The sequence below is a fragment of the Panthera leo genome, chromosome C1 (assembly GCF_018350215.1).
Source record: "Panthera leo isolate Ple1 chromosome C1, P.leo_Ple1_pat1.1, whole genome shotgun sequence".
NCBI lineage: Eukaryota > Metazoa > Chordata > Mammalia > Carnivora > Felidae > Panthera > Panthera leo.
The window spans coordinates 24696565-24720794 of record NC_056686.1 but is presented as its reverse complement, the minus strand read 5'-3'; the positions used below and the strand labels follow the sequence as shown (position 1 = coordinate 24720794).

At 47.8% G+C, this 24230-nt stretch overlaps 2 protein-coding genes across 9 annotated transcripts in view; one reads left to right on the top strand and one right to left on the bottom strand.

Moving 5' to 3' along the window:
• The first annotated feature begins 1091 nt into the window (after positions 1-1091).
• On the top strand, positions 1092-8640 carry FNDC5 (fibronectin type III domain containing 5). 3 transcript variants are annotated; one of them, XM_042952963.1, is made up of 6 exons: positions 1092-1164; positions 2788-2903; positions 3397-3595; positions 3932-4021; positions 6074-6207; positions 7076-8618. In XM_042952963.1, the coding sequence occupies exons 1-6, from the start codon at positions 1092-1094 to the stop codon at positions 7112-7114; spliced, it is 651 nt and encodes a 216-aa protein (XP_042808897.1). In that variant the 3' UTR covers positions 7115-8618. The 3 variants fall into 3 exon arrangements, with proteins under 3 accessions (XP_042808897.1, XP_042808899.1, XP_042808898.1); XM_042952965.1 differs by lacking the exon at positions 1092-1164 and adding an exon at positions 1372-1547 and having other exon boundaries at positions 6517-8640; XM_042952964.1 differs by lacking the exon at positions 1092-1164 and adding an exon at positions 1372-1547.
• Positions 8641-13599: 4959 nt separating this feature from the next.
• Positions 13600-24230, bottom strand: part of LOC122228798 (S100P binding protein) — a 35622-nt gene continuing 24991 nt past the window's right edge. For all 6 annotated transcript variants that reach the window (XM_042954137.1, XM_042954135.1, XM_042954134.1 and 3 more), the window contains 2 exons: positions 16136-16223; positions 13600-14314 (listed from right to left, as the gene is read on the bottom strand). In XM_042954137.1, the coding sequence (XP_042810071.1) occupies positions 14173-14314; positions 16136-16223 (230 nt within the window). In that variant the 3' untranslated portion in view covers positions 13600-14172. The remainder of the gene's footprint in view (positions 14315-16135; positions 16224-24230) is intronic.

Here is a 24230-nt window from a genome sequence, read left to right as displayed (position 1 = left end):
GAGGGGGCTGGAGCTACTTTTCCCTCACCCGCTCTTGGGAAGAGATTGTTCCAGATTGTTCTCTGGCTGGGGAGTAGCTAGCACAGGCAAGTTGTAGGATCTCAGGGATGGTAGGGTGGGTGAGTTCACTCCGGGTGGGGAGACAATCGAGTCAAGCGCACGTGTGGGAGTCAGATCAGCCTGTGTTCAAATTCTGGCTCTGCTGTGAGTCCTGGGGCAAGTCAAGTGACCCCTCTGAGCTGCAGTCTCCTGTGCAAAACGGGGGCCGCAGAGAACTCCTTAAGGGGTTCAGTGAGAAGCAAGGGGCATCGCGCAAGTCAAGCCCTCGGCACAGTGTCTGGCACCTAGTAGGTGCGGGCTGTTACTCTCGTGGAGATCAAAAATGGAGGTCCAAAGAAGGGGGAAAGACTGGCCGGCCGGGGTCACAGAGCTAGGTCCCCAGTGAGTCGGAGCACCCTCTTCTCCGCCACGGTGAAACGCTGAGCACCTACTGAATGCACCCCAGCGCCTACTAGGCACTCTAGGCCCCCCAGTCCCTGTTGTGACACTCCCCTCGGCTCACGTCTGTCCAGGCCTGCGAGGCCTCCGGTCTGGGGTGAGGGATGGGGACCCCCAGGCCGAGGGAGGGCGGGCCACGGCGGGGGTGGCGGGCACCGATATGCGTCTCGGGGCGCGCGTCCTCCCTCTCCCTGGGGAAGGGCAGGGCAGGGGCCAGGTCGGGCCGTGTGCTGGGGGGGTGGGGGAGGGGGACAGGGGCTGCGCGCGGGCGAGCGGTGGGAGTCCCGCGCAGCCGGCGGGCCGGGAGGGGGCGGGCGTGGGGGCGCCCTCCGCCCTCACCCCGCCCCGCGCCTCTCCCCGCAGCGGGGGCGCCCCGCCCCCCGGGCGCCCGACGTGGACGCGGCCGCCGCCGCCGCCGCCGCCGCCGCCGCGCGGGAGTCGCTGTCCGCGGAGCCGACATGCAGGCGGCGCGGGGCGGCGCGGGGCGGCCGGGCCGGGCGGGCCGCGGGCCGCAGCGCGAGCGCCAGCGGCCGCTGGGCGCCGGAGCCGCGTCCCCCTGCGCCGCCCCGGGCCGGCCGGCCGGACGAGCCGCCATGCGCCCCGGGCCGCCCCGCGCCGCGCTCCGCCTGTGGCTGGGCTGCGTCTGCCTCGCGCTGGTGCAGGCGGGTAAGGGGGCCCGGGCGGGGGGCTCGGCGCGGGGCGGGCGGGCGGGAGTCCTCGGGGCCCTTCCTGCCTCCCTGCCCCCGGCCTCTTCCCCACCTCTTGACCCCCAGGCCCGTCCTCCAGCCCCTGCCCCCCCCAACCCCCGCCCACCACCCCAGCCCTGGGGTCTTTGGGGTCTAGGGTCTTGTGATTCCCCGGTCCCCTCATCCCATTGCCCTGACCCCAGGCCTTTGCCTCAGGTGCCTGAGCTGAGCTCCCTTCTCTGGCCCGGGGAGCAGCCGAGGACACCAGTCCCCCAACCTTGGGCCTCCCTCCCTGTCCCCAAAGCCCTGCAGGACAACTCTGCAGGTCGGAGCAGGATGAGGTCCCAGTTTGCGTGAGCATGTGTGAGGGGGATGGGGACTGGCACCCTAGGGCTCTGGGTGGGTGGGATGGACCCCTGAGCCTACTGCAGTCACTGTCTGGCCTGCCCCGTGTGCCGGCCTCATCCTAACCCAGCCCAGGCTCTCCCCAGGCTCTGTATCTGTCCCTTTGGCTTCTGGCGCCTCGCTCATCTGTCCCTCTACCCATCTCTCTGTGGCTCAGTGCTTTCTCTCTCTCTCTCTCTGCTTCCTCTCTACGTCTGTCTCTGATAGCCCACTTGTCTGTTTTCTGGTTCTGTGTCTGCCGCCACCTGTCTGTGTCCCTCTGTCTCTATCTCCACTTTGGCTTTGTCGCCCCAGGCCCAGCCCCTTGGGCCTCAGGTCCACCCCTCTGTGGGGTGAAGGGTGCTGGTCAGGGCCAGGTGTCCCCCTTGCAGCACTTGCCCCTTGGGAGACAGAGAGGCTGTGTGACTCACGGCCCCTCTCCTAGAGAGGTTCTTCCTTCCCTGACCTCCACCATCCTGTCACTCTCCCTTCTTGACTGACCCCCTCTCACCCTTTTCCCATATCCAGAAGACTTGACCCACCCGTACTCTTGACTCTCCCCTGAGAGAACGTGCTCTGCGTGACCCCGTCTTCCCCTGCCACCTCCCTACCTGCCTCTCGAGGCTGGCAGAGTGTGGAGAAGAGGCTCACCTAGATAGACCCCTCCCCGGGCTTCGTTCTGTCTGGATCCTGGGTCACTACAATACTGGGGGTTCTTCTTGTGATCCTCAGTCCCAACCCAGGGCTCACCCTGGCCTGGCTCTTCTCGACCTCTGGGTCTTTCTCCTTCCCTCAAGGTCACTTGACAATGTGGTATTATAGAAAGAGCACTGGACTGGGAGTCCTTTTGACTGCTTTTCATCAGACTAACTTTCAGCACCTGCAACCCTGGCCACCTATGCCTCCTCCCGCCCTACCAGCGCCCCCCCCCCCACCTCTTTCCACTCCTCCGTTAGATCTGGCCCTAGCCCAGGCCCGTCAGTTCTAACTTGGACTGCTGATCGGGCCAGTGTGATCACTGGGGACTCCCATCCTGGACATGAGGAGCCTCTCAGGCCTGGCTCTTCAACCACTGATGAACTGAGATGTGCCAGCCCCATGGAGGCCTTGCTTTCTTCCTTCCCCACTGTGTGGCCTTCCCCAGGTTTCCACTTATGAGACAGTGGGCCTGGGCCCCACAGCAGGGGGTGCTCAGGCTCAGGTGCCTCCCCACCCCCAGACAGCCCCTCGGCCCCAGTGAATGTCACTGTCAGGCACCTTAAGGCCAACTCTGCAGTGGTGAGCTGGGACGTCCTGGAGGATGAGGTTGTCATCGGATTTGCCATCTCTCAGCAGGTAACCCTTGAGGGTCTGGGAGGGAAGAACACATCAAGATAGTAGCAGGGGATGGGGGGGTGCAGAAATAGAAAGGAACAAGGAGCAAGAGGGACAGGCAGAAGAATTGCACATATGGCTTGGAATGGGGACCCCAGCAGGGAACGGATCAGTAAGGAGGGCTCAGGGGCCTTTGACTGGAATCTGGGAATCAAGAGCCTGGTTTTGATCTTAAACATAAGACCGAGGTTTGGGGCCCGGTTCAAGTTCTCACTGGGGAGATGGTCTTGGGCAACTTCTGTAACCTCTCAGCACCCAGTCTCCTTATCTGGAAACAGAGATAACGATAGCTCCCTGCGGAGGTGAGGGGATCGGGGAGGAAGCTTATGTGTATAAAGGCTTTATTTATAAAAGCATGGTAGCTGGGTGAGCCCATGTCACCGCCAGAGAGGTGGGCAGAGTGGGGTCGGTGACGGGGCGCTGACAGCAGCGGGCCTGGCATTTTCCTTGGCAGAAGAAGGACGTGCGGATGCTGCGCTTCATCCAGGAGGTGAACACCACCACCCGCTCGTGCGCCCTCTGGGACCTGGAGGAGGACACCGAGTACATTGTGCACGTGCAGGCCATCTCCATTCAGGGCCAGAGCCCAGCCAGCGAGCCAGTGCTCTTCAAGACCCCTCGTGAGGCTGAGAAGATGGCGGCCAAGAACAAAGGCAGGCCCAGGGCACTGTTGGGGGGGGGGGTGCGGGGTGAGGCTTGAGGAAAGCGCCAACCCCGTTTCCTCCCCCACTGCCCACACCCTGCTGCCTAGTAAAGCAGTACCTGAGAGAGGAGGTCACCTTAGTCCCCAAACAATGAGGATATAGCCTCTCAGCTTTGGGTCAAGGCCCTGTTGCTGCTGCCCCAAGGAGCCATCGGCATGTTCCCAAATCTCTTTTTGTTAGATATCTGGGCACCTATAGAAATAAGCACTTAAGGTCTTGGGCCTGGCCCTAGAGGGGTGGCTGGGAATGAACGGAGCCTCAGACCTGGTGTCCCCCTCCCCACAGATGAGGTGACCATGAAGGAGATGGGGAGGAGCCAACAGCTGCGAACCGGCGAGGTGCTGATCATCGTGGTGGTCCTGTTCATGTGGGCCGGTGAGTCTGCCTCCAAGCTCTAATTCACTCGACTTCTGGGGAATGAAGGCCCCTGGCCAGACCCCTTTTCTCACAGGAGCGAAGGGTGGGGGCTTGGAGGCAGCTGAGAGATAACATGAGAAGCCTCAAAGTCTTGCTCTGGGGGCCAGATATGACCTCTCACAAAAAAACTTAGTAGATTGAGAGCTGCCTTGGAGCACTTGGCCTTCCCTCCCTCAGGAGTAGTTCAGGCTCCTGGGGTGGACGCATCCACAGCCCCTTTGCCTTCTGGCCTTGGCTGCAGCAGCCATGCCTCCTTCTGGGTTGCTGGGTCTCCAGTCCATCCATTAGAATGGCCATCTTGCATCTTGTTCCCACAATGCACTGCTTTTCCCTCTCTTTAGCTTTTCTTAGATGAGGTAGTTGGGCTCATGTCTCTCCCTTTTCCCAATTGTCTGTGAGCTACCTGAGGATAAAGAACAAACGTCATCTTTGTACTTAACTCAACCAGCATTTTCTGAACGGCCATCCCATTCCAGATAGTAGTACTATAGTCGTGACTAAGGAGAGCCCTGGGCTTGCAAGGAACCGGGTCTGGGAGGCCCATACTTAACTGTGATTCAGTGTGATGAGTGCCATCACATGAGGGCAGAGGAGAGGGAATTAATTCTGGGGCTAGGAGTAGAAATCGGGAAGAACACAGAGAGGAGGAAACATGGGGATTGAGCTTTGAAGGATGAATAGGAGTTCACCAGGCAGCCAATAAAAGGAACAGTGTTCTGATGACAGTGTGTAGAAGAAACAAATTGAGTTCAGTCTGGCTCAGTGCAGCTGTGACCCAAGAGAGAAGGTAGAAAGGGGACAGTAAAGGACGGTGAGGCTGTAAAGTAGGCTGGAGTCTGTTTTGAGGGACTCGAACACCATGCCAAATCTGCATTAGCATGGTGGTTGAGAGGACAGGCTGTATCGAGAAGTGTTTGGAAAAAATGTTCTGTAGGCACATCAAAAAACAGGTGCTTGTAGGGCACCTGGGTGGTTCAGTCAGTTAAGTGTCTGACTCTTGATTCCGGGTCAGGTCACGATCTCTCAGTTCATGAGATCAGAGCCCTATGTTGGGCTCTGCGCGGACAGCTTGGAGCCTGCTTGGGATTTTCTCTCCTTCTCTCTTTGCCCCCTCCCCTGTTTGAGCTATCTCTCTCTCTCTCTCTCTCTCTCTCTCTCTCAAAATAAATAAGAACTTAAAAAAACAAAAAACAGGCACTTGTAGAAAAAGGACCAAAAAACACAAAGGATTTTACAAAAGAGGTTTATGGTGTGTTATTAGACTGGGCACAGACAGTATTTAGATAACCGTAACAATATAAACATGGTGAACTAACCCAAGATTGTGATGTGATTCTGTTAGGATCGTGGGGAAGGAAGCGGGGTATCTACCATGGTGGAAAGTCAAAAGGTAGTATCTAAAACAGATCAAGAAATAGCACTATAAATAAAGCACAGAGGTAAAAATGGAGAAGACACCTACCAGCACTGGAGTTGGCTGCCTTAATAGTATCTGACTTTCAAAAACTATGACGTTCATGTCTTATTCGTTTGCTAACAATGAACATCTAGCAGAGCGCAGGCCCTGGAGTGCGCATCCCGGCTCCGCCACCGCAGGACCTGGAGTAGGTGCTGAGGCGCTCTGCATCGGCGTCCTCACTGGTAACCTGGGGAGGGTAATTACAGGTACCCTCCCAGCGCTGTGAGGACGGTGGCATTGGCCGAGTCAGTGCAGACTGCATGGGGCCTGGCACGTGCTCAGCGAATGTTACGGTTTCTATTTCCCCTAAGGGGAAAAGGGAGCTGTCCGAGGTTGAATGCGGGGAAGGTGGGATCAGATGAGTGTCGTAGGAAGATCAGCCCAGCCGCAGCAAAGGGGTTGGCTTAGTGGGGGACAGGTGCAGTGGTGCAGGGGAGAGGCCATCTGGAGCTCAGTATCTAACAGGGGCCCAGCAGATGCCAGCGGGAATGAAGCGGACAGGCGGGCCTCGAGCTCTGGCCTCTCACTGCTCTCTCTTGCCTCCCTCCCAGGCGTCATCGCCCTCTTCTGCCGCCAGTATGACATTATCAAGGACAACGAACCCAATAACAACAAGGAGAAGACCAAGAGTGCGTCGGAAACCAGCACACCAGAGCACCAGGGCGGAGGTCTTCTGCGCAGCAAGGTGAGAGGGAGTCTCGGACCTGGGTGGGCGGCCCCTGGGCTCAGCTCGGGTCCCAGTGTGGCTGCAGCTGGGTAGGGCCACTCTTGGCCGCTGCCTGGGTGACACACGGGACATAGCACATCGATTTTGGACCTTCTCCAGGGACCAGCGGGGTTAAACAGATGCGGTGACCGGGGAGGGCAGATTTCTCGGTTGGTGTGGGACCACGCAAATAGGGGGTTCTAGGCCCATTTCTGCTCCTGCTGTGCTGTGTGACCTTGACCAGGCACTTCACCTCTTTGTACCTTCGTTTCCTCTTCTGCAAAACAGATATGAGAACCTTTTCAGTGCTCGCTCTGAGCAGCTCAGAAGAGACGGTGGAGAAGTGAGAGATGTCATGGTTCTGACGATGATTATCCAACAAACATCTGGCCCTCTCCACATCTCCTCCCTCCATCTCCTCACACCCCCTGGCTTACTGTCCTCTCTCTTGGCTTCTCTCTTTCTGCCGCGTTTTCCTGAAGCCTCTTTTTAACCCCCATCTCCAGAAGCACCTCAACAATGTCAGTGGCTGAGGCTGCGCTCAGAGGCAGGTCCGCAGGATGCGCGAGAAACGGCCGGCGGGATGGCCCTGCCGGGGGTGGACAGGGGGCCTGGGGCCGAGGGCCCAGCACCCAGTCTTGGCCACTAAGCGAGTGAGGCCGAAGGCTGGGTTTAAGAAGGCAGAGAGACGAGGCACGCGGGCAGGGCCACTCCTTTCCTTCACCGCGGGACGAGAGCCTGGCTTTTAGGCTGCAGCCCTTCCTTCTCGTGTCCTCTCTCTAGTTCCAACCTTGCAAGAAGTCTATTCAATTAGCCCTGGCTGCTTCTCTCATTTTTTTCCTCCCAGTTTCCAAACAAGCCCTCGGTGAACATCATCGAAGCATGACTGCCCGTCTGCAGGGAAAAGGATTTCATTTTTCTTCTCTGCTGTCCCCGGGTCCATGGGCACCCGGACGGGGAGGACTGCGGATGGGGGGAGGCACAGCCGGCCGCACCGTTGGCACTCTTCCCCATCCTAGTCTGCTGAAGGAAACCGAACTGTGAACCCAAAATCTGCAAAAAATAAGCCACAAAACTAAAAGGCCTGGCCCCATTCTGGAAAAGGCAAAGCTGCATGAGACACAGCCTTCTTTCTGCCTCCTCGCCTCTTCTGGACTGGCTTCCTCTTTGAGACAATGCACAGAGCTCCCGGGAGATGACAAGCACCTAGACTGACTTCAGCTGTGTCTTTCAGACTGAGAGCCTTCAGGAAAGCCACAGGGCAGGAGCACGGCTGCCAGCAAGCCTTTCCTGGATCCAGCCATCAAGGACTTGCGGTGTGATGCACAACTTTGCGAGTGTGTAAGATGTTATGTTTTGTCTCTTTGGAAAATGTGACGGAAGGGCTTCACTCCAGAGGGCAGAGGAATTCCCCAAGCTGGTTGCCCGCAGCCTCTGTCTTCTTTGGCCTTTATTTTGACCCTTAACATAATTAGTCTGCAGTCTTAAGAAGACAAGGTAGGAAAGAGACCTGGACGGTACTGGCCCCATTTCTTTAGGAAGAGTCTTGGAATTGTGACAATGTTGGCTTACATGACTGAAAAGGTGTGTCCACATGGGACATCCTGGGGGCTGCTAAATCACCCGCTCTGGAATGGAAGCTGCTAGAAGGCAGGCCTGAGCCATTTACCACAGACAGAGCAGCCCTGGCCTCTGGGGTCTCCATATCTTGCCATCTCATCCAGGGTTCTGTGAAAGCTACCCAGGGTCCTCATGTCCTTCCCTAGAGCCTGAGTGGTGTGAGGTGACAGGTCTCTCTCTCCACTGCCCCTTTCTGGCAAACAAAACAAAACAAAACAAAAATGGTGCTTGACAGGGGAAGGCAGACTCTTCCCTAGGACTGCAAGTTACAGCCGCTGAATGCCTGCGTGGGAAGAGATGGGCCTCTGCGTCTTCCATTGGTGGCTAAGGACGGGCATGTGGGAGGACCACACCTAGCACAAGCCTGGCACACAGTAGGCGCTCAGTGAATACCTGCTGAACTGAATGGTAAGAGCAGTGGCCCCCAAGCCAGAGAGCTGAAAGCCATCACCCAAAGACCGGCCCCACCATCCGGTCTATAAGAGCTCTCGTGGCTAGGCCAGCCACTGCTCTGCTTCGCCCTGGTGTGGCAGCACAGGGAGGGAGGAGAGACAGGGTGAAAGGCAGATGTCAGCAATACTAAGGGCTTCCTCATGGGAGGGCATGAGGCTCCACTCATTGTCTTGTGACTTCCATCCCTGCTGAATGGGACTGCAAGGCCAAGGCTGCTTAGGGGAGAGGTCCTTACCTCTGATTCAGTTAGAGCAATAACCTCTTTTTAAATGTAAAATAAAAGACAAATGAAAAGGCACATCCTTGTCTTCTGGTAAATGCCCAAATGTTGCCCTCTTTTTCTGGCAATTGGCAGCAAGTCAGGATGTGTGGAGGAGGGAGTCGGTTCTCTCTCTCTCCATTTTGGCCTGCAGCTTCTTAGGGACATGCCTGCCAGCCAAGCTGGAGTTGGAAGGGAAATCTCGAACAGATGGGGGTGCACGTGTAGGAGGAGAAAATAGCTGCTCCATCATCCCATTACTGAGGCCCCCAAATCCAGGCTCGGGCTGCCTCATCGCCTAGGTATGCAGGCTGGTGCTCAGTTTTTAAAACAAAGGGTTTTCCCCTCTGGGCAGCGCTGGGTGTTTTCCCCGACCCGAAGGAATGTGGTTCTTGTTTCTCCCCAGGGTGAGGAGGGGAGCGGAGAGGAGCTGCGGAAGCGGCCTACTGCAGCGCAGTATTCCCAGCTTGCTGTTTGGGGCTGTCCAAGGAACATCACGATGAGCCCAAACAGCAGGCTGAAAGGTGGAGTCATGATGCCATTAGCCAATGAGCAAACTGGTAAATGGGACACCTCAGATACTTTTTGTCCAGAGCCAGCAAGAGCTTGGAGAGAAAATGTCAGGTGAGCAGGACTTAGGGTAGACGTTCTGGAAGGTTCCAAGAGGAGGAAGACAGGTCTTGAAGGCTGGGTGGGAAAGTGGAAATCTATTAGCACTCAGAACTCTAACCCCAACCTGAGAGACAGGTACCTGCCAAGGCCTGGGTCCTGTGTACCTGTCTAGTTCCTTGTGGTGGAGAAGCCCCTAAGTCGGCATCAGGTAAATACAGATTGCTGTCAATGGTCAGGAAGGCACTGCTAAGGGGAATTTAGCAGGGCCTGCAGTACTTCGGCTGAGGGTCTGAGGGGGAGGGGAGAGGATTGGACACTTCTGGTTTAGAAAAATTTACCCCATTCTCTTTAGTTACCTCCCTAAAAACCCCACGTTCTACGACTGACCAGCCGTCATTGCACGGTAAACCTACAGCTATGACTTGGGCTGGGGTCCCCTCTTCACCACACTTAGATCCGCAGATTCGTCACAGCTTGGGACGGATGTAAGCAAGTTCTTGCAGACGGAGACCTGACCCGTAGGCCACGCAGGGCCTGTGGGAGAATGTTGGACAATGCTGGACGGAGGGCAGAGAACCTGCCTTGTCACCACGTGACCTCTCAGGCCAGTTACTTCTCTGGGGGGTGGTTTCCTTATGTGTCAAAAACAAAAAGGGTAAGAACAAGAAGAGGGAAGCCCCAGGGTCTGGGAGAGGAAGGACCATGAGTGTTTCTGTGGGGCAGGAGTCCTTTGCTCTTTCTGACCCTGTCCCTTCAACCCAGGCTTTTCAGGGTGGCCGCCTCTAGAATCCATGGTAAGCTAATTCAGCCCTTTTACAAAAATATGTAATATTGCACCACTCCAGTCACGTGATGTTTCAGACTGCTGTTATTTCTCACCCTCTTTAAACCTATTTGACAGTTTTTGGATTTCGCTTTTAAGTGGCCTCCAAGAACGAATTGCTTCCATAAATGGGACACGGCCCCGGCCCCGCTCCAGCCGCACCAAGCTCCATCAGTACAATGTTCCCAAACCCTCAAAGCGTCATTGGAAGCTAAGTTGAAGGAGCTCCTCCTATACCAATAGTTCCTTAATGAGAACGATAGTGATTCAGGACTACCAAGTGGAGTGTGTTAAAGCTTGTCCCCAAGAGATCACATCCCACCCCCTTCTCAGTGGGTGCTGGGGAAGGTCTGGTTTTCTGTCTGTGGCATGTTCCAGTTGTCATCGGACAGGACAGGTGGAGAGGACTGACAAGGCAGGAGCTTGTTCATTAAGGAATTCCACTGCTGACCAGCTGATACTTCCTGTGACAAGTGGAAATTTTTTTCCTGACAGGTGCCCTGACATACAAAGCAAGCATTCCCTAGAACCAGCTTAGGAATTGTTTGCTCTGAGAAAAGCAGGACAACACTGAGAAAAGCAGGGAACTCTGCTTTCTAGTTTTAGGTGGTTGGGTTTTTTTTCTTCCTGTAAAAGCTCAAAATAGGCTAGAGAATGACCCCATTCCTTTGAGAGAAGGTCCATTTCTCCTCCCCCTCAATTTCCTATAACATAACATGAACTAAGGGTAAAGGACATCATCACTTCAGAGAATGCAGCCTCGTCTCTGAAACCTTTGATGTCTGCAGTGACACGGTGCTAAAAAGGAAATAAGCAACTCCCTGGACAAGGGATCTCCACCTGACAGAAACAAAATGGATATGTATCAAACAGCTGAGTGTTTAGCAAATTTATATTGAAGCTTTTGCCTGGACTATACAATATCCACTAGACAAAACTTACGCTAACAGCAGGACAGAGAGCCTATCCCAACATGTTGCTACTTATTTCCTCAGCATGAGGGGAGATTTTAAAAGCATTGGCTAATATAGGTGACAAGCTATTACTGCCTTCATCCTGTCTCCTGGGGCAAGTCTAAGAAGCTTAGGCTCACAAAAGGGATCGAAGGAATGTCGTGTCTCCCACAACTACCCACGCTTAATGCCACCTTCATCCAAGTTCCAGGAGCAGTTTCTGGAGAAGCTGGATTAAGAACAACCATCAATTCTGTATGATCAATTCTGGTTTCCCACATCCCTTTTAAAGGGAGAATGTCCTGGGATGGCTCAGCGTCCTCCTTAATCAGCAATGGCTCGGGAGAGACTGATATAGAGGTCAACCATATAGCTGTGGGAAGGACTGTAAGGCAGCGCTTGTGTGATGGGGCTGAGCCGTCTCCCCCTCTGCAAAAACAGCACAGTGATATTTCAGGCTTTCTCTATGTCAGGCTCCTGACATGCACTATATGTAGCTGCAGATCCCAATCAATTTCAACATTTCTGAACTGCTGGAACGCCTTTCTCAACACTGTAATTTACCCTCAAAAGAATAGGGAGCACGCACCCTCGCCTCCCCAGTACCACAATCTACTAACTGCCACCCCCGCCCAGACCCCACTAACCTACCCACGCAAAAGAGGAAGGAACCCTCCTTCAAAGCCTGCAACAGACGGCTACAGTACATATGCCACGACAAGAACTTTTATTTCTTTTTAATGACATTAAACACAACTGCTACAAGGGAAAAAACATGATAAAGAGGAGGCACCAAACTTCAGTTTCATAATTGATCCCGACAACTCAAGTAAATCAGGCCTGTGTTAGATGCAAAACTACAGGTTATTTCAGGCTCTTAAAAGTAAACTATGTAAACAGCACATTTTTACTCTTTGTCAAGACCCCTGTGGTGAGAAGGCCATCATGAACGAAGAAAGCTAGGTAGGCAGTTAAATGCACATAACCGTCACTCCAATAAAACAATACAGCAAGAACTCATCACCAAATACTAGTCTGAGAGGCCAGCACCACATAGGAGATATGCAGCTTTAAATACAGATTAAAACTCCAGATTTTACCCACCACCATCTTTAAGGCAAACATGCCTGATAATGAGTTTCTTTGGCTTTGTTTTTTTCTTCTTAAAGAATACCATGTTAACCGCTAAAGAACAGTTCTCTCCTCCCCCAGTCCAACAGATTTAATTAAGCTGCTAAAGCTTTGGAAAAACAGAATTATTTGAGCAAAGAGGAAATGTGATTGTCACATTTTCTAGTTAACCCGTCACTCATTTGATTTGGCAAAGGCAAGGCTGCCATTACACATTCAGGCTTACACCCTCTTGTACCAGGAGTGCAGGAACATGAGCCTAAGCGAAATGCTGTCCCTTCACTCCTTGGGCCGACTGTGGAGAACCAGACAGCCACAGTGCTAGTTACTCCAGCTACAATTAATTTTTATTATGCTGTGGTTCCAAAGGTGGATGTCTGCTCGTCTCACTCCATCATGCTAATTTAGGGAAATCTGGAGAAGTGACTGATTGAGTGAATGTCCATTATGCCAACTGAAATCGATTTTGACTCTTGGCTCTGAACAGAACTTCTTTGCATCTGGTTCCAGAATCTAAACCAAATGTCCAAGGAAGAGACTCCTCACCTGGATAAAAACAGTAAACACTTAGTGGCACCCATCTAAGGTTACTGGTGGCTTGAATGACTGAACTTTTCCCAAATCATTTTCTAAAGCCGGGTAGGCTGTTTAAGATGAGTGCAGAGATGGGCCGATGGAACAACAAAAGCAGAAGGAGGCAGCTAGCCTGGTACCACAGGCTGCGCCACAGCGACTACGCCCAGCCTCCACAGAGCGCGAACAGCAGCGTGAATGCCGGACTGCAAAATCTCCCCAAAGATGTCTAGAGCTGGCTGTATAGAAAGAATGACGAACTCCTTGACATCCATTAGGCTGCACAAAGTCTGTCCACTTAAGGTAGAATACCAAAGCTGAAGGTCAGGTAATGCTTTCGTGCACAGGCTTAATCACAACTCATTAGACCCACATTATCAGTTTTGTCAAGCTGTGTATCAGAGGTCTGACCAAACGAGATGGTAACATCCGGAAGCTAAAGGCACCTCTTGTTAACTACTCATGGAGACAACAGAGTGCCTCTCCAGAGTCTCTCCCACAGGATGATGGACTCACTGACTAACACATCAACTCACACTTGAAGTTGGGGTTGAGCAGATGAAACTGAAAACCAACTCACACCTCAGTAGGACTGGTTTGCTGGCCTGTCCTAGAGTGAAGCCTCTGGGTGGGAAGCTCTTTGATAAAGAGAGCAGGGAGGCTGCTCTTAAGAGGCATGTCTATGTCTAACAGGATACAGGAGCACACCAACAGAACTTAAGGAGCATAGTGGTCACTGGGGAGAAAGAAGGCAAATCCTTGAGAAAAGAAGAGAAGACAATCAGTCTCAAGACCACAAATCAACAAGGGTTAGTCAGCAGTCTTCTGTCAGAGTTGAGATGTGTAACATTTGTAAACCTATTGTGCAAAACAAATTTAATGAAGAATGGGGGCAGGGGGCAAAGAAAATAAATAAATAAAGGAGGCTAGTAAGTACAAAAAAGAGAGAAGATATACACTTTTAATTTGTCCCTTCCACAGGATTTTTGTCCTGCTCCGTCCTACTTCAGATGTGCTGGATTACCGACTTTAAAATACTGACAGGTATTCAGAGATTCAAATAAAAAAGTAAGAGGGGTTGTTAAAAGTGACTTATATCCACTTATAAGTCATTAGCAGTAATTAATGCTGGCTTGCAGCCTGGTAATCTCTTCCTTACAGGAGATTAGAAGATGATTTCTTTTGGGCACAAGAAGTAGACTTCACCTCTGTGCAGAGGTGGGTGCTTTGCCTGAGCCTAGGGATTCTGGCTTGATGCTGGCTTTCAATTAGTGGTCACCTTCAATTTAAATAAAAAAAAAAATAAAAACTTAACAGTGCTTAAACGCATGCGCACAGACAAACAAGAAGGACGTTATACAAAAAAATTTCAAGTCAGCAACGGGAATTTCCAAAAGGTGGCAAGTTCTTTAAATAAAAATCTTGTGAAAAATAAAATTCAAAATCTACAAAGCACAAAAGAGCAGAAGATGAGCTGCTGCTCCGAACAGGACCTGGAACAGGACCCTGGATAGAGACCTTCACTGCTGATGGGGTGAGACAAATGGACTCGGTGGGAAATCTGGGAGACGCTGGAACCGATGGTGGCTTCGCATGTTCCTGTCAACCCACTGAGTCAGACTGTATCTTTGCAGAGGTTTCTGTCGGAACCGAGCGTAGTTTCTATCAGGAGAAAGGGAAAATAAAAACAGGAAAACTGAGTGTTTCGGCTGGAATGGCTATTTGTACACCAAAAATGGCCTAGGCAACTATTTGAAGAGTATCTTTACTTTTGGATAGCAGATACTAATTTTACATTTCAATCCTCACAATTTTAGAAACTTTGTACTATTTTATTTATATGAAAGTCACAATGTAAGTGCTATTTCCTTCCAACTCCCAAAGCCAAATTGCCACATAGGTATTATGGTGATATATGCCACATACACAAATGTTAAGAAAACCTAATACATAATGTATAATAACACTCAAGTAGGCAAAAAAAAATTCTCTCCCTCAGGAAACATTTAGAACAGGATCTGTATTTCACTGCATCATGCCTGTACCTCCAACAGGACCTCACTGTCTGACACAGCTCAAGGTTGCTCAGGACTCAGCAGTTAAAATTAGAATAAAATTCCCAGAGAAGGTAAGTCATCATGTGAGCATCACATTGCAAGTTTGGAGACTGAATAATTAATAGCACGGACTCAAAGTTTCTTGAGATTCTCCTTTACTCACCCCCAGTCCTTTAGGCTGTACTTCTGAAAAAGACCCTGTGTGATAATCTGAGCTCATTCTCAACCCCAGCTCTTCCTAACAACCACCTGGGAAGCTTTTTAAAGGTTGAGATTCTTGCACCACACCCCCACCCCAACCCCTGACTTAATGATTTAGAATCCCTTGAGTCAGGGCCTGGACATCTGTATTTTTAGACATCTCCACAGGTGATTATGAGCAGCCAGAACTGAAAATAATGATAACATCTTACGACATTTATCTGGCCCTATATGCAAGTACTTGCTGAATTCTGTAAATACCTCACCTCATTTAATGCTGATAACAATCCTGCCAGAAAAGCCCTCTCATTAATATTTTGTACAGGTAAGGAAACTGAGTCTCAGGTTAAATAACTTGCCCAAGGTCATAAAGTGGAGTAAGTACAAGAGCCTGGATCTGAATTCATACCTGTCTCCAGAGTTCATCTGATAACCATTACACTGCCCTGTCTTTCTGAGATTTGCTATCATTTTGGCAACTAGAGAGGAAACGCTGAGCATAAAGGCCCTGGGGTGGGAACACGTGTGACATATTAGAAAAATAGCAAGGGAGCCAGTGTGACTAGAACAGAATGAGCAAGGGGAAGAGTAGTAGGAGATGAGGTTGGTGAGCTAACCATGTCAGGCCATGGTCTTTATAGTGGACTGTGAGGGTGGGAAATGTGAGATGGAAAGTTTTGAGCAGAGAATCTGAATTTCTTTGGCTGCCGAGTTGAGAATAGTAGATGGGCAAGGGCAGAAGCAGGGAGACCATTTAGAAGACCTGCAACAGTCCAAGTGAAAATGATGAGAAATGGTCAAGTTTTGGATATACTTACAGGATTTGCTAATGGACTGAATATGGGGTGAGAAAGTCAAAGATGACTCCAAAGTTTCTGTAACTGAATCAAAGTCACTGAATCGATGTGTAAAACCACCCTGCATCAAGAATCCAGAAGATTTCAGAACAGAAAGACCCTTGGACGTCAATTAGTCCAACATACTAGTTTTACTGATGTGAGGACCAGAGGAATGGAGTGACTTGGTCAGAATCATACATCTGGTTATAAACTGCAAAGCTAGTACCCGACCCCGCGTTTCCTGGATTTCAGTCCAGTTCTTACTCCACTATACTCTACCGCTTCTTTTCTACCTCTGGAATTATACAATTACACCCAATTCCCCACCGCATTCCTCCCGTGGCCAAATTCTACCGTTTTCCCCCTCCTCCTCATCACCCACTCACCGCATGGTGAGGTCCGAAGGATGCTGCCATTTTGGGTTTGGCACATGATGAACTTGATCCATCAAGGCGTACAGTTCCCCCAAGGCACCTGTGACACAGAGGGATCGTGGTTAGGAAGCAGCTCAATGAACTACCATATCAGTCTAGGTCAAAGCCCGTGCTTTCAGGGAAAGAAAAAACAGGCACTGATCCTAATACTATCTACGATTATCACAAGCAGTCAGCACAAAAACTATAAGCCAGAGAGGGAAGCTCGCTCTCAGATGGTGGTGGTGATGATGACGACGACGATGATGGTGATGATGACGATGACGATGCAGCAGCGGCAATAATGACAGCCACCATTCGTTCATTCAACATTTATCAGCTCCTATAGTGTGTGAGGAACTTTACTGGTTCCTAGAATATGGTAGTAGACAAGACACTACCTGCCCTCAATTAAGTTTATATAAGGAGACAGGCAATTCCAAAATTTGTGATACGTGCAGTGACAGGAGAAACACAGGCTGCTATGTGAGCACAGAGACTGGAGGGTGGAGGTTTGAGCAAGCCCTCTCCAGAAGTAAACTACAAGCAGGGATCAAAAGGATCTCTAGAAGTTAGTGAGGCAGACAGGGGTAGAGGTGGGGGTGTCCAAGAGAAATAGCTAATACAAAGGCTCAGAGATACAAGACAGCAAAATACATTCAAGAAACGAGAGAAGTTGGGGCACCTGGGTGGCCTAGTCGGTTAAGTGTTTGACTCTTGGCTCAGGTCATGATCTCATTCATGGTTTGTGAGTTCAAGCCCCACATCGGGCTCTGTGCTGATAGTGCAGAGCCTGCTTGGGATTCTTTCTCTCTCCCTCTCTCCACCTCTCCCCCGCTCATGCTCTGTTTCTCTCAAAAATAAATTAATTATGGAAACCAATTTGACAATAAATTTCATATATTGAAAAAAAGCTGGAGAAAAAAAATTAAAAAAAAAGAAAGAAGTTGAGAATAGAAGGCAGGTGGGGCCTTTTTGCTAAACAAGAAAAATTGCTGGAGGCAATTTCTCAACCATCTGGGAGACTGGCAAGGTCCTATGCGCTTTACATACTATCTTATGGAGATAGATGTTACTAAAACATCACTTTGGAGGTGGAACCTGGGTAGCTCAGTCGGTTAAGCGTCCGACTTCAGCTCAGGTCATGATCTCATGGTTCACGAGTTTGAGCTCCGTGTCGGGCTCTGTGCTGACAGTCAGAGCCTGGAGCCTGCTTCGAATTCTGTGTCTCCCTCTCTCTCTCTGCCCCTCCCCCACTCGTGCTCTGTCTCTCTGTCTCACAAACAAATAAACATTAAAAAAGTTTTTTTAAAACATCACTTTGGAGATGGGAAACTGTGGCTTGGTGAGGTGGACTTGCTTTAAATGCTCATTAAACCGATCTCAAAACTGGCTCCTGTTTGACTCTATGCTTTTCTGATAATGCTAATTTTGCACTTAGGGGAAGCTCACAAAAGCAGAAATTATGATTAGAGACAATAAAATAATTTCCCTTGACCAGTGGTTCTCAAATTTTAACATGCATCATAATCAGCCAGAAGTATTATAAAACTGATAGCTGGGCCCAACCCCAGACTTTCTGCTTCTGTAGGTCTGGAGTGGGACCTGAGAATTTGTATTTCTAATAAAGGCCTAAGTGATGCTGAGGCTGCTGGCCTGGGAACCACTCTTTGAAAACCACTGCCCTAGACGGTACAGACTTTTCTTTCGGCCAGTTTACATACTTCTCATTGCCTTCATTGTGCTCTCAGAAACCGGAAGCAGTTTAACTAAGCTACAGCCCATCTTTTCAAGTTCTGATAAAAGATATTTACTTAACTTTTAGGATGAATCTAATTTATTTGAAGCCTCAAGAAGCCAAGCTATGTAGAGAAAGTATATACTTTGAAGTTAGGCAGACTTAAATTAAAATTCCAATCCAGCCACTACCTAGTTCTAAGACCCTGAACAAATCATTTCACTTCTAGGCCCACTTGACCCATTTATGAAATATGGACAGTAATATGTAGCATGAAGTTGAATGTTAGGAATACAGCACATAAAAACTTAGCATATTGCCTGGCACAAAGCTGTAAGTGGTAACTATTGTTATTAAGGTGTTACAGCCACAGGCCTATGTTAGTTTGCAAAGACTCTTCAAATCATGGGACAATCAATCACCTCTCTGTAAGGAAAAATGTTTATTAAGTGGATCAGTCTACACATAAACTCAGATATGTGTTATAGCACTCAGCAGAAATTCTCTAACCATAATGAGATGATACTTTTCAGGAAAAATTTATAGATTCATCACAAGCTTCTGTGCAGTTAAAATTAAAAAGTACAACCAAGGGTAAAAGAAGACAACTGACAAAATGAAAAATATCTCTGAAACACATATGGCAAAGTTTTAATGCCCTTATTCTACAGAAGTAATCTCCTCATAATGAAAGAGGTCAAAGGACATAAATAGGCAATTCACCAAAGTAATACAAGTGATCAGTAAACATAATGAAAAGATGTTCAATCTCACTAATATGGGAAGAAAACATATGAATCTCACTTCTTGAGAAGGAAATATAAACCAGAAAAGAGTTTCTCCTTTAAGAAGGGAAGTAGCTTTAGATTAGAAAATCCCTTGCCTGCTGGATGTTAAACTAAAATCAAAGGTCTCAATTCAAATTGCCTTTCCCATATCCCACTGTCACATCCCAGCACCCCATCCTTCTAGGCCGGCAAAAAAAATGTCTCTGTGAGGGGAAAAATCAGCTTTGAAGAATTTCAAGATATGTTTTTCCTGCCAAAGTATCATCAAAGGATGGCTGGCAAGATATGGGTATTGTGGCGTCCAATCTCAAAATGGAACAAGATTATCTGTGGACCATGTCCTTCAGTTCACTCATCTCTTACCAGCTACAGCCTATAAAACTATCCTGATGACGGAGGCTAAAGATATGCTATAAGCCTCCTATGAAGAAACCCATTTACTTTTGGGGTACCTGGGTGGCTCAGGTCATGATCTCATGGTTCGTGGGTGCGAGTCCTGCATCAGGCTCTCTGCTGCCAGCATGGAGGAGCCCACTTTGGATCCTCTGTCTCCCTCTCTCTTTGCCCCTCACACACATGCACGCACTTGCTCTCTCTCTCTCAAAAATAAATAAACATTACAAAAAAACCAAAACACCTATTCACTTTAAACTAAAAGGAGGAAAAATTGGTCGATTAAGCTCAAGGCTTCAAGTATTAAACTGCTAGGAGTCAAAATCTAGCAGTAGCAACTTACATATAGCACTCACCATGTTATTGGACATTGTCCTATGAGCTTAATATATATATATATATATATATATTTTTTTTTTTTTTTTAATTTTTTTTGATGTTTCTTATTTTTGAGAGAGAGAGAGAGACACAGAGCGTGAGCAGGGCAGGGGCAGAGAGAGAGAGGGAGACACAGAATCTGAAGCAGGCTCCAGGCTCTGAGCTGTCAGCACAGAGCCCAACCCGAGGCTCAAACTCATGAACCACGAGATCATGAGCTCATGACCTGGGCCAAGGTTGGACACCTAACCAACTGAGCCACCCAGGTGCCCCAAGCTTTACATATATTAACTCATTTGTTCCTTATAATAATCCTATGAGGTATTTTCCCCATTTCACAGATGAAGGAACTGAGACACAGAGAAGTAATTTTCCCAAGGTCACACAGTTAGTAACAGCCTGAATAACAATTTAATACCATCGAGTTGAGTTTCCTTACAATTTTTTCTGGGACTGACATTTCACACTGGGGATTAGAAAGCAAGAATCCTACCACAATGTGTAGTTGCATACTCATTACCTCACACAGTGGTAAGTAAACAAGGGCTCCATAATCAGGTCTCAGCTCATGCACCAACAAATGTTAGTTTTCCTTAGCACTAAGAACTTACTGATGGACTATGGGAACATTAATTATTAATAAGACTTAATGATCTAGAGATAATGAAAACTACATTTATCAAGCATTTATTATGTGCCAGGCACTTTGCTAACAGCTTTGCATGTACCCTATCATCTAATCCTAACCACCACATGGGGCAAATACCATGATCTCCATTTTATTCGTGATTAAACTGAAGCCTAGAAAAGATACTCATCTATCATCTAGTAAATGGGAGAGCCAGGATTCAAACCCAGGTGGAGCTAATAATCCAAAGAACCTTATTTCAGCTTATAGCTTCTATCTCTTCTTCCAAATTTAGAGATGCTAACAAGAATGGAAATGTTTGAATTTTCTCTTCACAGTCTCTAACAGATGGGCTTTCTTGGACCAACAATCAGTACCATGGGTTTATTTTAAGTTGTGGCTAAAAGGTGGTGAAGACTGTCCTTTGTTTTGTGCCTAAGAATGAAATTCATCTAAGAATGAAAGTAAGAGGAAAAAACCCTAACATTTTGGGAATTAGATAAACAGTCCGTCTAAACCTTAATCTATAAATATATCGATGACTAGTTTTGGTGGAAGTCCAGTCTAATACCTGTCCTTAGTAAGTTAGGTCAATCAATTGTTAGAAAGGAGGAGGAATGGAAGATGCTGAGTGCTTGCTATGCTGATGGCCCTCCTGAAATCTTAGATTCACACCTTATACATGACCCTGTTTAATTCAGTGTGGCACATGACCCAAGAACAGAGAATCTCTCAGCTGGCTAAGGACCTAAAGAGCTGGCCTGGCACCAATAGGTCTTTAAGTAAATCAGTCAGACACTCTCCTTTGGAATGTGAGTGCGAGCTTTAGTAATGAAAATGAGAGAGAACACACAGGCAGGGCTCCAGGAGAGAACAGACACGTGAGACAGCTAATAGAAGCACTGGTCACAGAGAAAGAGAAGTATGAGAATCACTGAGTCAGCAAGGAAAACCTGGACACGGAACAAAGGCACCTGTTTCTGGGGGACATGGGGCCTGGATCTATGGCTGATTCTTTCTCCTATGAGAACTGGCTATATTGTTGAGTGTCTAATCTTCATCTTCTCCTGTAAATCCTTAAACTCCAATTACTTAAAGGCAATCACAAGGTCTCTATTCCTTGCAATAAGAAAAAAAAAAAACCTAATACAGGAAAGGGAATGAAGAGGAAAAGAACAAAATGTGCTATATGGGTGCAGGCTACTGCTTTTATAAGTACATTAATAAAATAGGAATAAAAAGGAAAAAGACATTAGTGAAAAACAAGAATGCAAATATGTCACCTCTAGGTCAACAAAACTGAGATGATCTACTGCAAATCTTGACTGATTTCCTTGCAGACAGGGCAAAAAGCAAAAGAAAGAAATAGGAATTATTATATATTATGTATTATATAACTCATTTTTGAAGTGATGTGTTAGGTAGGGGATACTAAGTGATATAGGAATGTCCTTGACAGTAATGCCAAATGCAAAATCAGAATTTACATAACCATTGCTGCTTGTGATCTCCAGGAAAAATCAAAGCAGAGACTTCTAGGCATGATGAATGGGCTTACCTCCTACTGTGAGCCAACTAGAAACTGGGCAAAATATATGAAACAACTGTTTTCAGACTGCTCAGAATCTTGATTCCCAAGAAGGGAAACCACTGAGGTGCACCTTGAAACTTCTTGTGAGTCTCTGAGTCTGTAACTTTTCAAAATAAAAAGTTTAAAATGAAGGCAAAACACTCTGTAAATAAACAAAAGCAAAGAGACTTCCTCACCAGCAGACCTACACTACAAGAAACTAAAAGTTCATCAGGAAAAAGGAAAGTAACAGATGGAAAAGAATCAAGAGCACTGAAAACAGTCAGTATGTGAGTAAATAGAAAAGACTTTTTCTCATTTAAAAAAGTCTTTCAAAAATAACTGTTTAAAATAAAAATAATGTGTTGGGGCACCTGGGTGGCTCAGTCGGTTGAACATCCAACTTCGGCTCAAGTCATGATCTCACGGTTCAAGAGTTCAAGCCCCACATCAGGCTGGCTGCTGTCAGCGCAGAGCCTGCTTTGGATCCTCAGTCCCCCTCTCTCTCCCTGTCCCCCTGCTCACGCTCTCTCAAAAATAAATAAACATTAAAAAAAAAAAAAAGGAAAAATAATGTGAAGAGTTAAATATATATATATATATATATATGTATATATATATGTACAGTATATAAAAACAATTGCATAAAAAAACAGACTGGAGATTTGGAAGTATATTGTTATTAGGGCTTTATGTGTTAAGTGGTGGATTATTTTGAAGATGGACTGATAAGTCAAAGATGCATATTGTCAACAACGGAATCACAGCTCTCAAAGTGTGTCTAAGAATCCCTGGGAGTCCCTCAATACCCTTCTGAGGCTTAACGAGGTCAGAATGATTTTCATAATAACACTAAGATGTTATTGTCTTTTCCACTCGCATTTCCACTGCGTAGGGTGCCTGTGTAAGGTGGCTCAGTCAGCTGAGCGTCCAGCTCTTGATTTTGGCTCAGGTCATGATCTTAGGTGGTGAGTTGGAGCCCCTATCAGGGGATTCTCTGTTTGCCCCTCCTCTGCTCTCTCTCGTGCGTGTGTGCACTCTCTCTCAAAATAAATAAACATTTTTTAAAAAGTGTACTGTGGAGTTCTCAAGAGGCTGTACGACATGATTTAGAGTGCAGAACCACAAGTGAGGATCTAGCAGTCTTCTGTTTAGCCAGGCATTAAAAGAGATTTGTAAAATGTAAATCAATGCCATTCCTTTCCCAAAATTTTTGGTTTCATTTTCAAAAAGTCATTTTTAGAGGCACCTAGCTGGCTCAGTCAGTGGAGCCTGCAACTCTTGATCTCAGGGTCATGAGTTGAAACCCCATGTAGAGGTTACTTTTTTAAGAAAGTTATTTTTATTTATTTATTTTTGAAATGTTTATTTATTTTTGAGAGACAGAGACAGAGAAAGACTGTGTGGGGAAGGGGCAGAGAGAGAGAGAGGGAGACACAGAATTTGAAGAAGGCTCCAGGCTCTGAGCCGTCAGCACAGAGCCCGAGGCAGGGCTCAAACCCACAAATCGTGAGATCATGACCTGAGCCGAAGTCGGACACTTAACCAACTGAGCCACCCAAGCACCCTTACTGCATTTTTTAAAAATGTGTATTTTGAGAGTGGGGGCAGAGAGAGAGATACAGACAGACAGGCAGACAGACAGAGAATCCCAAGCAGGCTCCATGCTGTCGGCGCAGAGCCTGACGCGGGCCTCCAACTCATGAACCATGAGGTCATGACTTGAGCCGAAATCCTTAACCAAGTTAACGTATACATTTTACATAATTCCAATGAAAATATCATCAGAATTTTTCCTGGAGCTTAAATTTTCATTATAAAGTTAACTTGGAAGAACAAATAAGCAACAAGTAGTGAAGAAAAAAATGGGGAATGGGTGCAATGGTGTACATGACAGACTGCTGGCCTTAGTAGATGTAAAAGCATATTATAAGGTCACTATAATTAAAAGGGTATAGCATTCTTCCCTGTATAGACACACTAAAAATAGAAGAGAAAACAACACTTTAGAAATAGATTCAACTGTATATGAACATTTAATATATAATAATCATGACCTGAACTGAAATCAAGAGACGAATACTTAACTGACTGAGCCACCCAGGTGCCTCCTCCAAAAATTATTTTTAGTAAAAACACATTATTTCTGTTAACGTGCAATGAGTTTATTATCTTAAAATATATTAATAAAAAATAATTTTTCAGTTCTTTTAATATGATTAAGTATAGACAGGTGTAACCCACACAAACAAAAACACTTTTTGGGGTCCTCAATTTGCAAAAGTGTAACTGGGTCCTGAGACCAAAACCTCGTGAGAACTACTACCCTAGAACAACCACGAAAAATAAAACAAAGAGGTATAGAATGGAGATGAAATGGAATACTAAAAAATACTGTAAAAACAACAAAAAAAGGGGACTCCTGGCTGGCTCAGTCAGTGAAGCCTGTGACTCTTGATTTCAGGTCATGAGTTCAAGCCCCATGTTGGGTGTGGATGGAGCCTACTTAAAAAAAATTTTTTTTTTTTATAAATTTTTTTTTTAACGTTTTTATTTATTTTTGAGACAGAGAG

Coding starts and splice junctions, on each gene's coding strand:
- FNDC5 (XM_042952963.1), top strand. CDS start 1,092: ATGCGCCCCGGGCCGCCCCGCGCCGCGCTCCGCCTGTGGCTGGGCTGC. Junction 3,596..3,931: donor GATGGCGGCCAAGAACAAAG/GCAGGCCCAGGG, acceptor CCCTCCCCACAG/ATGAGGTGACCATGAAGGAG. Junction 4,022..6,073: donor GGTCCTGTTCATGTGGGCCG/GTGAGTCTGCCT, acceptor CCTCCCTCCCAG/GCGTCATCGCCCTCTTCTGC.